Genomic DNA, 17,674 nt, shown 5'->3' with positions numbered 1-17,674 from the left:
CAATTTCTCTCTCGAATTTTATCAACATAACAGCTTTTTTATTATTATAAAAATAATAATTTACTGTGAGTCATAAATTCTTAAATAAATAGACCCCACGACGATTTATAATTATTTGATATTTAATTTTTTATCCATAATATATTATTATTGTTACTTAAATTAAAAATCGTTACCCAATCATTTATTCTCTCTCTTTCTACATGCGCATGCACGCCGCGATGCATTAGGACAGTTGTCGTGTCATCGAACCCAATTGAAGCCTCCCCTTCTATCAATGGTGGAACCGTGAGGGCGTCACTCCTCCAATTTATGTTTCTTTATTGACTAGAGGGTTTGCTTCCTTCACTTTAATTTATGGGGTGATAGTTGTTTATTCATCTCTTTAAAGTTTTTAAATCAATCTTCGAAAGGAAGACGAATGAGATCGGAAGGACCAATTACTAAACGGCCATGAAAAGATTAATAAAGTTTGCGAATTTTTTCGATTAAATATGTGACTGGCGATGTGACTGCTAATTGCACCACGTATTTCATGTAACTAATCGTTCCACCTAACTTCAGTCCCTTTGGCCAATTTAGCTCCAACCCGAGCTCCATCTTCTTTAAATGCGAATTTCAAGGTGTAAAAAAGGAGAAGAAGAAGCGGAGGAGATTACTGTTTGTGACATTCAATTACCCAAGTCACTGTGTTCCAACCAACCATTACCAGTTCCGATATTCTTTTTACAAATTTAGTGTAGACCACCCGTTTATCTAGATAATATAAAATGAGTAAGTTTGGGTTTGATCTACGTAGATGGTCCTAACCCAAGGTGGTTTGAATGTACTTTGTTGGATTCTAACTTATAACCTCTAATTTTTTATTCGCTAATTGTTGATTGCCCGATCAATTATGCCGACCTCGAGGTGTTGGTTCTGACACGTTCATTCTCTGCCATTGTCTTGCCAAAGCTTTGTAACCTCAGGTTTCAACAATCATATGATATTTAAGCTTCTTTTATTTTACGAAAAAATGAGTGATTTAAAAAATAATTATTTATATCAATTGAAATAATTAGTTAATGAATTTTATTTTCATTACTGAAAATAATTTATGATGAAATATTTTTCATTCATTCATTTTTACAATTAACGCAAACGGCCATTTTAAGAAATATATTTTCTAAATCATGCATTTTTTACTAAGTGATTGCACATTAATGTGAATATGATGAAAGAGAGGGTATTGGGCTCAATCCACCAATTAAATGCAGGTATTGATTATCTTTTACGAGCACTCTAACACTATTAATTAAAATGGAGACATTTTTTTCACCGCCAAGACGAAATATCGTGCTTATGATGAAGCCTGCTTTTTTTTTTTTTTTTTTTATCACTGTGACACGTGTAATTCTTTCTGCATTGTTGCCATCTTGATCTTGTTCACTAATCAGTGAACTTAACAAAAGTCAATTAGTATTATAGTCATGATTATTGTTGATGACATGATACATATACTACGCTCGTTTGACACCACATGACATTTACGTTTAAAGTCATCTTATTATTGTAAATGTAATTTCTAGTTTGCTAAGGATACTTTTCGTGAAAAAATACCAATTGAAGTGGAGATTAGATCAAATTGTTGGCCTATAGTAGGTATCTGGTTCACTGCTTTAGGTAATTATTTTGTGAGCATCATCAAATGAATGATTACCAAAATACAAACGATTTCCTTTTTATTTTCAAGTTATCTTATCACTGTAAATGTAATTTCTAGTTGGCTAAGGATATTATTTCGCGAGTATCATCAAATGAATGATTACCAAAAGACAAACGATTTATTTTTTATTTTTTAATTTGAATTGACAATATGGAAGGTTACATAGGTGTAAAGCTTGATAATTAAGTATCCGTATTACTGCAGTGGGTTGTATTTTCCTCCCTATTAATCATACATAAGTCATGTCGTAAGCAAGTAACCTCCAGTTGTAAATGACCAAGTTAAAGCATGAACCTTCAAGGGACCATTTCCATCGAATTATTAAGCGTTTGACTCAAGTACGACAAGTCCGGTAATTACAGCAAGTCGGTACTCATATTAATCTTGAAAGCCCCGCCTGGTTCCTTGCGAATGGGAAATTAGTGGTTACACGTCGGCAGATCGGTGCGAAAAAAAGAGAAAAAGAAAAGAAAAGGGAGCCTTTGACATCGCGTGGGTGCTCATCTTTTATATGCGAACGTCGTACGGCAAATGTCCGGGCGGTGGCAATACGGTCATTTGACGTCGAACGGAGAGAAGATTCTAATTCCATTAGTTTAGGGGTTATTAACCAAAACAAGGTTTTGATCCAGTCGGGCCTAAAAACTAAAAATTTCCCCAATCTCGTTTACGCTTTTTGGTATCTGCCCAGGACTCCTGGGGCATAAAACAATATTAAAAGATATATATTTTTAATGGCCGGGGCTCGGCCAACGTAGACGCACATCTTTCGGGCATTTCAGAAATTCCGTGTTCAGACGCAAAGGGATGGGGGTGGTGGGGGCCAGCGGCGACCGACCGACGCGTGTCCGTCGCCCCGTCCGGAACCCACCGGGGATCGCCCGTCCCCCCGTTCTACTCGAAACCAGCTGTTGAATTTCGAATCGGCGAGCTGCGGGGGGGACGGTCTTATAGTGACGGGCGGTGAGGGACGGTCCCGTCACAGCTCCACTGGCGCCGTCCCACGTCAGCTTTGCCCCTTGAACCGTATTGAATTCCGAGGTTCCATCCCCTTCGCCTTTTTCATTAAATAGTCCGCAACTGTTGAGTCAGATGATCAGTTGCCCAAACGAAAAAGATCATCTCTCCGCGGGAGGCTCCGACCGTCAACGTCCTCACGCGCCCCTCACCCCGCCTCGCGCGCGCACGCGCACGCGCCCGCCGGTCTACCAACCGCAGAGGCTTTCGCCGGACGCCCTGCCGAATTCTCGCCCCTCCCATTGGTGCGTGCGCCGCACGCGAGGGGGATTCGAGGGCGCGTGGGGTCGGGGTCGGGGTCGAGCGACCGGGGTTAGGGGGAGTTTTTTTTTCAAAAAAAGAGCGTTCGCGTGGAGCAGATCTGGCGGGCCTAATCGCCGTCGATTCGGCATACGAAATTCTCGAGACGGCCGAGGGAGGTCGAGACGGACGGCTGGGATGGGGAGGGGATATATGCTTCCGGAAGACCCGACCTAACATTGCTTGATCAACCGAGAAAACCCAAAACCGGAGAAAAGCTGGGGAGCTAATTGGAAACTGCCCCCTCTCCCCCATTATAATTATTATTTTATTTTTCAACAAAGAATCAATTCAACACCATAAAAACTGCTCTCTCTCTCTCTCTCTCCCCCGCTTTCTCTCTCCACTCTTGCGTTTCTCTATGTACCAACTCTCGTAACTCCCCCCGTCCATTATTCTTCATAAGCTTTCCTTGGTTCCTCTGGGAGGAGAGAGAGAGAGCATTAGGAGACAGGCGGTTGAGAGAGAGAGAGAGAAGCAGAATGTCGTCTGGCTTCTCCGGCGGGAGCGGCGGCGGGGGCCCGGAGTTCTACACCGCCGCCGGTGGGATGAGCGCCAGATCTATCGCCAGCGCCATGAGCTCCGTCAACGGCAACGCCGCCTCGCAGTCCCCCTTCCGATCGCAGCCGCAGTTCGGCGCCGGAATCTTCCTGGAGCCTAACTCCCAGATGGCGCCGCAGCCGGCGCAGCCGCAGCCGGGCCTCGTCGGCAAGCGGACGCTTATGGAGTTTCAGGCGCAGCAGCAGCAGCAGCAGCATCAGCATCAGCATCAGCATAACCAGGCCCTGAGCAACCTCATCTTGCGGTCCGTGAGGTCGAAAATCTCTCCGCGGTCCTCGCCGATTTCGCACCTGGACTTCTCCGCTGCCGTTTCTTCCCCCGACGTAATGTCTAGCTTATCGGCGCTGTCTTCGCCGGCGGGCTTCTCCGCGCAAAGGTACGGCCTTCCTATCCTTCAACAGCTCAGGCCACAGCCCATACATCTCGGTAACGGCGCGATCCACGTGAGCAATCAGGCTCTGGGGGGAGTTTCGTTCGCGAACGTGCTCCAAAACAGAGCGAATCCTCACCAAGCGGAGCCGGAGAACAAGATGATGAATCGTCTGCAGGAGCTCGAAAAGCAGCTCTTGGATGACGACGAGGAGGGCGACGGGGACGCCGTCTCCGTGATTACTAACGCTAACAGCGAGTGGTCCGAGACAATTCAGAGTCTCATAAGTCCCGGTCAGAAGCAGATATCTCCGTCGCCGACCTCGTCTTCTTCGTCGTCCTCGCCTTCGTCTTCATTGTCCGTGCCGTCGCCGGTACCCATCTGCTCGAGGCAGTCGCTAATGGAGGCCGCGACGGCGATATACGAGGGCAGGGTGGACGTTGCTTCGGAGATCCTGACGCGCTTGTCTGCCGTGCCGAACCCCAAAGGTAATTCAGAGCCGAAACTGATGGAATACATGTTGTCCGCGCTTAAATCGCGCGTGAGCCCTGCCGATAACCCCCCTCCCGTGGCGGAGTTGTTCACCAAGGACCATGTGTCGTCGACTCAGTCGCTTTACGAGCTGTCTCCTTGCTTCAAGCTCGGTTTCATGGCTGCCAATCTCATGATTTTAGAAGCTGCATCGGAGCAACCCTCCACCAACAAGCTCCATGTAATTGATTTCGATGTTGGTCAGGAAGGACAGTACATCAATCTCCTCCACGCGCTGTCCACGCGTCAGCCGGGCATTCCATCCATCCTCAAGATCACGACGCTCGCCGATGGCTTCAACGGGGAGGAGAGGCTCAGGATGGTTAGGGATCGGCTGAGCGAACTCGCGGCCCAGATAGGAGTTAGGTTAGTATTCAACATCGTGAGCCAGAAGGTGAGCGAGCTGAGCCGCGACTCGCTGGGGTGCGAGCCTGACGAGGTGCTGGCGGTGAACCTGGCGTTCAAGCTGTACCGAATGCCGGACGAGAGCGTGTCCATGGAGAACCCGCGCGACGAGCTCCTCCGGCGCGTGAAGGGCCTGGCGCCGCGGGTGGTGACGCTGGTGGAGCAGGAGATGAACGGGAACACGGCGCCCTTCGCGACGCGCGCGGGGGAGGCGCTGGGGTACTACGGGGCCCTGCTCGAGTCGCTCGAGTCCACGGTGCCGCGGGACAGCTCGGATCGGGGGAGGGCGGAGGAGGGGCTGAGTCGGAAATTGGGGAACTCGGTTGCTTGCGAAGGTAGGGACCGGGTCGAAAGATGCGAGGTGTTCGGGAAGTGGAGGGCCCGCATGGGGATGGCTGGGTTCGAGCTGAAGCCACTGGGTCAACACGTGGCCGAATCAATGAAGGCGAGGCTCGAAAGTGGGAACCGGGTCAACCCGGGATTCACGGTGAAAGAAGAGAATGGTGGGGTTTGCTTCGGCTGGCTCGGCCGAACACTCACCGTCGCATCCGCCTGGCGTTAAGCTCCACTCGCTCCCCCTCTCTCCCCCCTGTGCACCCACTTTCCCGAAAAAGTATTAACCAAATTGATATACGTATGTTGTATGTTATGTTGCTATGGATGGTGATGGTGATGGCGAAGGTGATGGATGATGATCATGACGAAGACGACGACGACGACGACCACGACGTGATATCTTATAATGTATTGTTTTCAAGATGTTTTTTTTTTTCTTTTCTTTTCCTGAGAAAAATGGGAAAAAGAAGAAGAGAATCCCATTCCCCCACCCAAGCAATTGAGTAATAAAAGAAAGATGTTTGGATTTGAGGAAAAAAAAAAAAAGGAATTCCCGTGCATTGCATTCACTTCTTGCGTTATTCGTTTTGGTTGTGTATTGAATTCTTGTGCGCACTCTTTCCTCCCCCCCCGGTCGATAGCTGTTGTTGGTTGGGCTCCACCTGTCACATCATTTCTGGGGGTTCGTAGTTCGCAGCTTAGCTCGAGCTCCATTTCGGCTCTGTCTTTAAGGAGGAGAGAGAGGAGGATGGAGAGAGAGAGAGAGAGAGAGAGCATGTCGCGCATTATTCTATTTGCATCGTCATTGTGCACTTCCGGTTTTACCCCCCCTCCCCAGTGATTCACGCTGGGCATAAGGAGGCTCCTACTTGCTTTAGCCTTTTCACACGTGCACGTGTTCTTTCTTTTTCAGGTTTCGAGGGTCGTGTGCGATTGGGGTGTTTCTCGCGTATAATTGTGGGCAATAACATTTGCTTGCTCAACCTGGGATTAAACGGGAATTCAGGAAGTGTGCTAGAATCTTGTCACCATCGTGATACACGATACGATATGTTTAAGTTTATACCATTTATGATAGTGGAAAAATAATTAAGTCTAATTTCGCGAAAAGATGAATGTTTTACTCAAGTATCATATCTTAATCCCACCTCATTTTGTGTTGGATTCGGAAACCTCGCATGAGTCTAATTAAATTGTTTGGTCTTTCTCATGGCATTAAATAATGAAAGTGGTAATGCTGAGGGCGATCGCAATAAAAATGTAATATTGTTTGAAATTTTCGAATATTCCACTCATCAAATTGTGGGTGAACAGTCTCACTTGATAATCATATACCCATTTATATAGAACTTATATGTTTGCGATGACTCGATTCAGAAAAAGAAAATCACGTAGAATGATAGGGGCAAACTCATGTAGGGGGTGTGAAGTATGAAGTAAGAAGGTAAAAAGGGGTCAATGTGTAATTTTGCCCCTTCAAGGGAATAGAAACTTTTTTTTCTCTCGTCTGACGAATGGAAGCTTAACATGGAGCGATTTTTCTTACAATAGTCTCAATTCCCATCTTAGAATATTCCATGTTTTTACAAAACCTGAATATGTGGCCCTCTTATAATGGAAAATTCTTAATCATTGACCGCGTTTTGAATGGACAAACAGCCTTTTATTCTCGACTGAGGACATAGCCAACCTACTCCCTCACGCTCGCGATGTTTGGTTTTCTTGGTCAGGACGGTTCTTGTCGGCATATGTGAAAAAGATACTTCGGACTAGGAAGGGGTCTCTGAATGTGTATCGAAGCTGTATGACGCTTTCGCGATTACCAGCAGAAGAAAGAGCCGAGAACTATATATTCTAAGCAGGGAAATGTTTGTAATAGAGAAGGGCCTATTGACAAATTCAAAAGTGGACATTTCCTCGAGGAATCTTCGATGGCCGCGCTCCAAAGAGGCTTATTCTTCGTCAAAGGAAAAAGAGAAAAAAAAGGGAAACTATAAACAAGCATCCTCAAATGTATGAACGGGGCATGTTTAATTTCTTTGTAAATTAAAAAAAAGGTGGGTTATTGCATTCTGAGCTATTTAAATTCGGGAAATTAATTACATTTGATTTGCTCATTTTTGGATATAAAAAATATAGAATTCCGAGTTTTCCGATGGTGGGGAATGTTTGCTAATGATGAGGAAATTCACCCTAGGAAAACAGACTCGGTACAATTAAAAAAAATAAAAATCTGAAGGGTACCTAGTTATACTTAAGTAATTTGAAGCTTTCGTACTATAGAGAAGAGATGCCGTGCGAAGAAAGTTGTCAAGTGGAGAAAATTACATGAGCGTATGTTTGATCTCCTCAACAGTGAGAGTATCTTGATTTAGGGTAAAATAGACTCGATCAACCTATAGAGATCATACTAAATCACATCCATTGATCGCCTAGTGGAGTATTTGCACCGTCTATACAGTCAATGATCTGTGATTGCAATAAATCTCGCGAAGAAACTTGTAGCTTTGTGGTGGTGGTCCAATAGGGTCCATTTCACACATATCATCTTCGTAATTACTGGTCAATCCGGGAATTGTCGGAGTCACGTTAAACTGGGGAATAAGGTCTGCTCAGATTTTTATGCTTCTCTTAATGGGTTGACGGGAATTAAGGTAAAATCATGCATTGACTTCGATTTTGTTCAACGGTTAGAAATAGAGTCGAGAAAAACATGCGTCGGTGTTGAGGTTTTGACTCCAACAAGGATGGCAGCAAAATTTGAACTCGCAGGGCATGTTTCATGCGAAGACCACGATCGAAAATGGGGAAAGACCAAGCGTGAACGTGCGTTACGTCCTTCCTAAGAAAACAATTCGAAAAAAATAAGAAGAAACGAAAAGAGAAGAGAAACTGTATCTAGATTCTCAGGGTGATGACTGAATCTCTAAATTTAATGTATATTTCATTTCTTTGATAATCCGGATTTGTTTTTTTTATGAATTTCATTAAATAAAAAAACTCAATATTTGGGACAAAATGATTGAATCTATCCTAAACCTAGACCTTCAAACAAGTCGATCGAGTCAGGTTGAAAATAGCCTAATCTAAATTGATCAATTTAACTTGTTTTTACTCATTTACATACAATTGAAATCTAGCGACTCATACACGATCCAACACATATCTAATCTGACTTATATTACTAAAATACTTATATATTTAACTCAATTTAGGAAACTCGTACCCAAATTAAGGTAAAAGCATGAATCGAGCGAGCTCGAGGTCCTGGGAGGGCAATAGAAGGTTATAAAAGTGAGTTGAGTCTAGATAAGTTGGGAACTCATTTAACACCTACATTAAACCCATTTATGATTCACGGAGTTGGCTCCAAAACCATTATGACTCGTTTATTGAATATATACAACTCATATAAAAACTCAACTTATCAAATATGGATTAAAAAATAAGTTTATGACAAACATTGATAGGTTTACTTGCTAATTCTATCCAGAATATTTCAATTTTCTCAATTTACATGAAATTCTAACGTAATTATTCTAGTCATTTTCACTAAGAACTTCTAACATGATAATTTAGTCATTTTTAGCTATCTTAGATGACACATCGAATAAGTCTATGACTGATTAGATGATTTATGCCGAACTTTGGTGTTTGCCGAAGACTATTGCGCCCATAGTTTTGGTCCATACACATAGGGATCTACTCATCACGTGTATTTGGCGTAAGAGAAATAAATGCATAATCATGAGGGGATGCCCCATACGCGATCTTTAAATAAAAGATGGGGAGCAGTCATCGTGTCCAAAACCCTAGAGATAAGGCGGCAGCGCCGGTTCTCATGATGATGAGCCCTTTCATGATTATACAATGTAGCACCAGAGATTAGGTGAACTCAAGTATGCGTCTTTCTGGCCAACCACTTAGTGCATGTCTGGTTGGAACTTGGTATGTGTTCGGTTGGTCAGTTCCTACGGGAGCATTGCAAGAAGTATGTCGACAGATGCAAAGAAAAATGGGTCACGCATCCATAACAAATTAACTAAGTAATAATATATCGGGTTAGCACCCGACGTTCCGACATCACGCATGATATCAGAGCAAAAATCCTCGTAATAAAATCTCTTGGGTTCTTGATTATTTCTCAAACATCTTCCACTAGCTTTGTCTTAGGTGGAACTTTCCTAGTTATGATACGTGCCTGCGATTATCTAGTCATCTGAGCCTTTGTAAAACGTACACATGTATCAATCACACACCCCGCTCTGCTACTTGTCACTTCTCAATTGGCCACAATCACCTGCCTACAGAGTCGGACCAAAGGCCTACTATTCGGAAAGAAAAAATATACGGAGTAAGAACTATCAACTGGGCTCGGGTGATATCTCCTGATTTTCTTTAGGGAATGACATGCGTATCTGAACTTTTTATTTGGCTAAGGAAGCAAGTGCATAAAAAACCAGCTTATTTACCAGCATTAAGGAACGTTATCTAGCAGGGCGGTGATGCGTATCTTCTCTACTTATAGTGAGCGAATCGTATTATGGTTTCAACATAAAACCTGACGCAACAAAAAGGAAAAAAATATTATTGAATCGCCAAATCGATCCTTCCGCTAATAATTGAGAATTATAAAAGGCCATACAAGGTCATTTCCCTCTCTTCGCGAGTGGACGATCCACAGGACAGAACACGACACCAAGATTCGTTAGAAATAATAATCGACAAGGCAAGTCAAACCGGGGAGGGCCCCGCTCGTCCGAGTTTCAATATCGCCCGAAGATGAAAATTCCTTTGTCTCGGGCTGGTGAATGGAGGAGGAGGAGGGGGTAGAAAAAGAGAGCGGAAAGCAGGCGAAAAGTGGAGGAGAAAAAGGGCGAAAAAGGAGGCGTAGCGTCAAAGCCGTCTTGTGTCCCCGTCCCTCCTCCGTTCGTCGTTTTGTCCGAGCTCCTGGGCAGCCACATGCGGCTGTGCCCCCGCCTCGGCATCTTGCGGATTGGCTTTGGACTTCGGGTCGATCAGGTGGGCTAAAGAGAGGAGGCAAGTCAATAAAGCGCACAGAGAAGCCTTGGACTCTCTCTCGTTCCTAGGGGTCCGGTCCATATTCGTTGCCCTGTGAAAGCTCGATTCCAGCGCTTTGCGTATTCGCGTCGATTGGAAAAGATTGAGCACGATGGATTTGGCATGTTGGGTAGGTAAACTCCCATGTGCCCAAAGTCGAATTTATTGGTTGGGTGTTTGTCCTCTCTCTTGTTCAGTGGAGAATGTGATCAAATTTGACAAGTAATTGGCAATTGCTGCCCGCTGGAAGGAAATATCACTTCGTCTTTTGGGGTTTGGAGCAGTTCCCTTTTTATGGAAAGAACAGTGAAGTGATCGCGCATTATAATCAGCCCTAATGAGAGGACCACAATATGGATAATTATCGGGATAGGAGGCTGTTGGGGCGACCTCAAGAAAAGTCGCACTTGCAAGGATTCTGACCGGCGCGAATCGTTCCTTTTACTAGTTGAGAGCGCCGAGTTGGTAGTATGTTTGTGTTTTCCAAAATCATAATCAATACTTGTAAGGGTGTGGTTCTGTTTGGTGGAGATGGTTCTCGAATCAAATGATGAATTGGTATATCCCCATCTTTTGTTCAGCGGAGAATGCGATCAAATTTGACGAGTAATTGCTGGCCGCTGGAAGGAAAAATCACTTCGTCTTTTAGGGTTTGGAGCAGTTTCCATTTTTATGGAAACAAGCGGCCTTGTTAAGAGAATGGTGGAGTGATTGCACATGATATTCACGCCTAACGAGAGGATTGGGATTTGGATAATTATCGGGAATAGGACCACCTCAGTAAAAGTTGTGCTCGCAAGCGCTTTGACCGACGCAGCTCGTTTCATTTGTTAGTTGAGAGTGCCAAATCGGTCGTACGTGGTGTCTTCCCCAATCATAATTAGTACTAAGAAAAGGCTTTGTCGACTCTTCCCAAATGAAAATTTATTAGAAAAGTCCCAGCCATTTGGTCGTGCAAAGTGGGCCTACGTAATTCGGGAGTATTATATAAAAAATCTTCTTGAGATCATCTACACCAGAGAAGGAGGATCTGTCCAAATGAGAAATTGTGGTGATTCTCTATTAACGCATTAAATAACTTATATGCGTTCTTTATTTTAACGTATCGATACCTGCACACTTTATATCCATCATTTGAAATTGTATTTTTTTCTTACCTAGAATTAAGCAATACACGACTTGGTTTTACAACCTATGGTCCAGTTGTAGCCTAGGCATATAAAAAAGCTTTGAAGAGGACCTCTTCAATTCTGTTCTTCCCATTCTAATTTTTTGGAGCGATGGATGATGGACTATGGGGATTGCCATCTCGAAACAATTGTACCGGGCCCAATATCGAAGAGAGGGCTCGACATAAGGCCCACGGGCCCAACAATCCCATACGAAAATCGAGTATTCGAATCTAACGGCAGACAATCCACGACCCGATGCGACCCGACCCATCATCATACCCGGCCTGCGTCCAGAAAACCTCATCTTCTCCGAGGACGCACTCGCAGGACTGAAGCCCGAGTTCAGCAGAGCAGACGTCGAAAAATGGTGGCGTCGCTGAGGCTCCCGTCCCTCGCCTACCTGTTCACCTCGCCCTCCGCCGCCCTCGGCCGCCGCTCCAAGGCCGTGTTCCGGCGGGCCCACCACCCGCGCCCCCCGCCGACCGCCGGCTTCTCCGCCCAGAGCACGGCCGCCGTCCCTCCGGCGACCGAGGAGCGGGGCGGCAAGCAGAAGTCGCGGGGCGAGGACCGAGCCGTGACGCCGAGGTCGCAGGACTTCAACGCCTGGTACCTCGACGTGATTGAGCACGCGGAGCTCGCCGATTACGGCCCCGTGCGAGGGACGATGGTGATAAGGCCGTATGGTTACGCGATTTGGGAAGCTATTCAGGTGTTTTTCTCATTCGGTGGACCGTTTTGATTGCTTCCTCTGTCTAATCTGGGAGAATTTGATGGAATTTTTCTAAAAATTGTGCAAGTGTTGATGGCTATTCTCTTTGGAATGCAGGATTATCTGAACGTCAAGTTCAAGGAGACCGGTCACAGTAACATGTACTTTCCACAGGTCTAGTTATCGACTCGTACTTTGGTTATTTCGATTGACATTAATCTGCGGTTGCTTGTGAGGATTTTCTGGATAGTTTTGTTTATGATACTTCTCTAGTTTTGCTTTATAAAGTGCGTTTTTCAACTGATGGATCCTGTGTTGTGGTTCCAGCTCATTCCATACTCATTTATTGAGAAGGAAGCCAGTCATGTTGAGGGTTTCAGCCCAGAATTGGCGCTCGTGACGATTGGCGGCGGAAAGGAACTTGAAGAAAAACTCGTGGTACATGACTTTACACACCATTATTGCTTTTCTATCCCACTTTTGATTCTCATTCCCCAAAAAGTAGTCAAGATATGCCGATGTGCAAATAATTTAAACTCATGAAGTATTGTGGCCTGAGTTTTGGCTTTGATTGTTGCGCTTCCTGAGGTCGTGGCAGGTTCGGCCTACTAGTGAAACCATCGTGAATCACATGTTTACCCAATGGATTCATAGTCATCGCGATCTTCCTCTCATGATAAACCAGGTGAGAGCTTTTTTTATTTTTTTTTTTTAGCACAAGCTTTTTTATGTTTCAGATATTCTTCATGGAAGTTGATCATCGATCTTCCAAAATGTTTCTTTATTTCTTATGTCTTGCCATTAACATTGTCAGTGGGCAAACGTCACAAGATGGGAGATGAGAACTAAGCCATTTATTAGGACTCTTGAGTTTCTGTGGCAGGAAGGTCATACTGCTCATGCAACTCCTGAAGAGGCTGAAAAGGAGGTTTGCACCTTTTCACACTATTCTTGATGCAAGAGCTTAGTCGTCATCTTTTATTAAAGGGGTTTTTGATGCTCAATCGCAGGCTTTACAGATGATTGATGTCTATACAAAATTCGCTTATGAGCAAGCTGCAATACCTGTTATTGCAGGTCGGAAATCAAATATTGAAAGATTTGCTGGTGCTGATAGGACATATACAATAGAGGCTATGATGGGGGACCGCAAGGCTCTGCAAGCTGGCACGAGTCACAATCTTGGACAGAACTTCTCTCGAGCATTTGGAACACAGGTAAGCTCATGCTTGTTTTTGGGCATGCTAATACGTTTCGTGTTAGCTTTGCGATGTCTGTTTTGCTGTTTCTGTTGTGTTGGGACACGCTATTGAGTACACATACCCTTGATGCAGTTGGGGTAACCACTCTATAAGTAGTTAATGCGTTTTCACTTATTTACCACCTTCGAGAACTTGCGATACTGTTTGGATTTAATTGGGTCTGTGTTACCTGGTGCAGTTCACTGATGAAAATGGCAATAGGCAGCACGTGTGGCAGACTTCATGGGCTATCAGCACTCGCTTTGTTGGGGGTATAATCATGACTCATGGAGATGATGCTGGCCTAATGCTTCCTCCAAGACTGGCACCAGTACAAGTAAGTGGAAAGGCCTCTTAGTGTTGCAGCTTTGAATATTTTATCCTACCAGACGTTTAGTTATTGAAAGAGAGCAGAAAAGGAAAAGGGTAGTTGAGCAGTAGACTTCCAGTGTCTGCAAAATTCGAGTGCTGTCAAAAGTATATCTTTCAAAGTTTCTTGTGTAAAGCACACTTAAACAAGTAAAATATAATTGAGCAACAAAATTATAAACAAGATGTACTCACTGCAAATCTGCCAATTTCGGCTGCAACTCATCATCCCATAATGGTCCAAAATGATTCCACAGTGAACACTGCCTGATGTGGATTTAGGATGTATCTTCCGCATGCAGTTTTCTATTAACATGAAGTACAATTGTTTGGAACCAAATCCTAGATTATCTTTGATTGATTATTGGATATAACTAGTCCAGTGGCATCACATGGAGGGACTTTCTTGATCGATTCTTTTTTTTTCTTTCATCATGTCTTTCATAGTGAAGTACAATTGTTCGGAACCAAATCTTAGACTATCTTTGATTGATTATTGGATATAACTAGTCCAGTGGCATCACATGGAGGGACTTTCTTGATCGATTCTTTTTTTGTCTTTCATCATGTCTTTCATAGTGAAGTACAATTGTTCGGAACCAAATCCTAGACTATCTTCAATTGATTATTGGATATAACTAGTCCAGCGGCATCGCATGGGGGAACTTTCTAAATCGATTCTTTATGTCTTTCATCATGTAAATTTCGTTGTTCGTTAACTAGTCTAGTGGCATCACATGGACGAACTTTCTCGATCGATTCTTTATTTGACTTTCATCATGTAGATTTCATTGTTTGTCATTTATTTACCTTTTCTCTTCATCAGAACATTCGCTGCATGTTACATTTTGCTCACTAGTTCAGTTCCTCTGTCTGGATTCTCCCAGGTGATAGTCATACTGATATATAAGAAAGCGGATGAAAAATCCGGAGTTATAAGTGCTGCTTCATCTGTAAAAGACGCTTTTGTCTTCATCATGTAGATTTCATTGTAGATTTCATTGTTTGTCATTTACTTACCTTTTCTCTTCATCAGAACATTTGCTGCATGTTACATTTTGCTCACTAGTTCAGTTCCTCTGTCTGGATTCTCCCAGGTGATAGTCATACCGATATATAAGAAAGCGGATGAAAAATCCGGAGTTATAAGTGCTGCTTCATCTGTAAAAGACGCTTTGCAATCGGCTGGGGTCAAAGTTAAACTCGATGACTCAGAACAGAGAACACCGGGATGGAAATTCAACTTCTGGGAGATGAAGGTTTGTTTTCACTTCTAAATCATTGTTCAAAGTGTAAACTTATTGTGGATAGTATTTTTACTTGCCAAAGCAGCTGCATCTGCCATTCACTTGTGGAAAAATGGACAAGCCTCCTCCTGCTTGTGACCTTGGGAGACTTGTATTCTATAAGATTTCATTGTGTTTCTTAAATCCCATTAGAAACCTGGTTTTGCATTTCACCTTGCATCAGGCCTTATTCTTTGCTTGGAGAGAAAGAAATGAAAGTGTGCGTCATGTTAAATAATCACCATTTTATTACATAATATAATATGAAATGAAGGGGCATGCATTTTCAGTTCTCATTTTCAAAAAAGAGCAGTCGTCTACAATTCTGTTACTGGATAACCTAATAACTGCTCTTAATGTCACAGGGAGTCCCTCTAAGGATTGAAATTGGTCCTCGTGATGTTGCAAGTGGGAGTGTGGTTGTCTCCAGGAGAGATATTCCTGGAAAGGAAGGAAAAGTGTTTGGAATTTCCATGGAACCAGCTGTTTTAGAAGCTTATGTCAAAGATAAGTTGGATGAGATCCAATCTTCTCTTCTCCAGAGGGCAAAATTATTCAGAGATAGGTGCATACTTTTGCTTTAGCCTGGCATCGCCTGAGTTTCAAAGTAAATGCACAACTTAAAATCGATCATGGAGATTGGGAACTTTCACTTTGATCTCATGCTTATTCTGGAGAAACTGCATTACTCTATGTTGCTGCATGTTCATAGTCTACTATCTGCTTTCGATTAGTCAATATGGTTGTTGCACCAAAGTTGCCAATGATAATTTTTGTGATGTGACTGATTTTCATTCAAATAGGAAACACCAACATGCAATCAGAATTGTCATATTACCTTCTGCTCATCTAGTTAGTGCTGAGCAAAAGTTCCAAATACATGGTACCTCAGTTTAAAGATTAAACAAATGACAACACTTCAATTTATGAATTAGATTACTAAAGTATTATGCCTCTGGTTATAGGTTTAGAATCAAACAAAAGGGGATGCTTTTCCCTTGCAAATCTTAAGCTCTCTGGGTCATTGCTATTGTTATGCTTGCAAACGGCTCTGAATGTGCGTCTCTAGATTAATTTCAGTGAAGTTTGGTCAACCATATGAATGTTTTAATAATATCCTTGTGGTTATGTAAATAGAAAGAAACTTATGTTTAGCGGTTATCTTCGTCTCCTGCAATATCATTTCTGTTCAGGTATATTCAAGTGATTGTATTTAAAGGAGCATTTACCTTGTGCAGGAACATTTTGGATGTGAGCTCCTACGATGAATTGAAAGAAGCAATTTCCCAGGGCAAATGGGCAAGAGGCCCTTGGTCAGCAAGGTATCTTGTGCTATCATCTTTTTCATGACGGTTCTCTTTTTGTACATTCGTTCTCTTTTGGTATTAGCAAGCGCATTTGCTTGGCTTCCTAATATCATGGCTGGCATATGGCTACAGTGACCAGGATGAGTTGAGAGTAAAAGAAGAAACTGGGGCTACGATCAGGTGCTTTCCTTTTGACCAGCCGGAAGACATCAAGACATGCTTGATGACAGGAAACCCAGCCAGTGAAGTTGCTATATTTGCGAAGTCATACTGAAGATTTGAAAAATCTTGTCAGAGCATTAGAATTATGTTGTATGGTAAAGCCATCACCTACAGTATGGTTTTCGGAGAACTTCTTATAAAAAATACAGGTTGGATTGGCTGAAAGAATGTACAGCCCTTGTTGTAACGCATCGCATCAGGGCTGGCTGCTTGTTCAGAAATGTTTTCAGCGGGCGGGATAGCTTACAGAAAATCTTCTCTTTGTGCATTAGAGATGGTCATCTGTAATTGAAATTTTTTTGCCCCTTTTGTTGTTAAGCAGATTTAATTCTATCACAGCTTCCCCATTTATGTATGTATCCTCTTGGCTATCTATCCATGAAGCTGCTTGTTTGGTCTTGAGGTTTCTTTTTTGCATAGTAGACTTTGTACGAGCTACATTAGTACTGATTGGATCAAATCAGCGGATGCACACTCTCACACCCACAGGCGCAGAGGAATGCAATGCGATGACAACACGAAAGTGAAACTGAGTTTTGCTTGATATACACGGTGGCCCCATGTCTAATTAAAACTAATCCATCACCAGTTAAAGCTGATGGACTCAAAATGCAGGTTCTATCCCATACCGGTTGGACATACTTTAGCAACTTCATGCCTCATTTTTCTGGGCTCACACTCATGAGAAAATATTAGGTGCATCTTATATACTAGAGATGCAAATAAGAAGTATTCGAGATGCAAATAAGAAGGTATTCGAGAGTGCGACACGTGTTACATGTTGACTTCATTTTAAAAACTCCTCTCTTCTCTCCTTTTTGGCTCGTGTCGCATGTCGGACCCATTTTCAAACTCCTCTCTCTCTCTCTCCCCCCAGCACGCTCTCTCTTCGTTGATGGACCTGGGCTGGCCTCGATGAAGTTGGGGGCGAGCGTCGAGGTCTTGAACCTGGCCTCAATGCACATAGGCTTGTCCTCGATGGACACAAGCTTGACGTGCATGGACTTGGGCATTGGCATTGAGGTCTTGAGCCTGGCCTCGATGCACTCAATCCCAAGCATAGGGACATAAGCATGGGCGCA

The 17,674-nt window shown here is 43.5% G+C and overlaps 2 protein-coding genes across 2 annotated transcripts; both read left to right on the top strand.

Moving 5' to 3' along the window:
- The first annotated feature begins 3,338 nt into the window (after window positions 1-3,338).
- LOC104448442 (scarecrow-like protein 8) lies at window positions 3,339-5,794 on the top strand. The gene has a single exon (XM_010062269.3). It carries the CDS (start codon window positions 3,505-3,507, stop codon window positions 5,449-5,451), a length of 1,947 nt encoding a protein of 648 aa, XP_010060571.2. The 5' UTR covers window positions 3,339-3,504; the 3' UTR covers window positions 5,452-5,794.
- A 5,985-nt stretch (window positions 5,795-11,779) lies between these two features.
- On the top strand, window positions 11,780-16,994 carry LOC104448437 (proline--tRNA ligase, chloroplastic/mitochondrial). The gene is made up of 11 exons (XM_010062256.3): window positions 11,780-12,167; window positions 12,285-12,341; window positions 12,495-12,605; window positions 12,766-12,852; window positions 12,982-13,095; window positions 13,178-13,384; window positions 13,608-13,745; window positions 14,875-15,036; window positions 15,429-15,628; window positions 16,302-16,385; window positions 16,503-16,994. Exons 1-11 carry the CDS (start codon window positions 11,823-11,825, stop codon window positions 16,642-16,644), a joined length of 1,647 nt encoding a protein of 548 aa, XP_010060558.2. The 5' UTR covers window positions 11,780-11,822; the 3' UTR covers window positions 16,645-16,994.
- The last annotated feature ends 680 nt before the right edge of the window (window positions 16,995-17,674 follow it).

The sequence above is a fragment of the Eucalyptus grandis genome, chromosome 1 (genome assembly GCF_016545825.1).
Source record: "Eucalyptus grandis isolate ANBG69807.140 chromosome 1, ASM1654582v1, whole genome shotgun sequence".
Taxonomy (NCBI): domain Eukaryota; kingdom Viridiplantae; phylum Streptophyta; class Magnoliopsida; order Myrtales; family Myrtaceae; genus Eucalyptus; species Eucalyptus grandis.
Note: the sequence above shows the minus strand (reverse complement) of the source record. Positions and strands in the feature narration are given on the sequence as shown.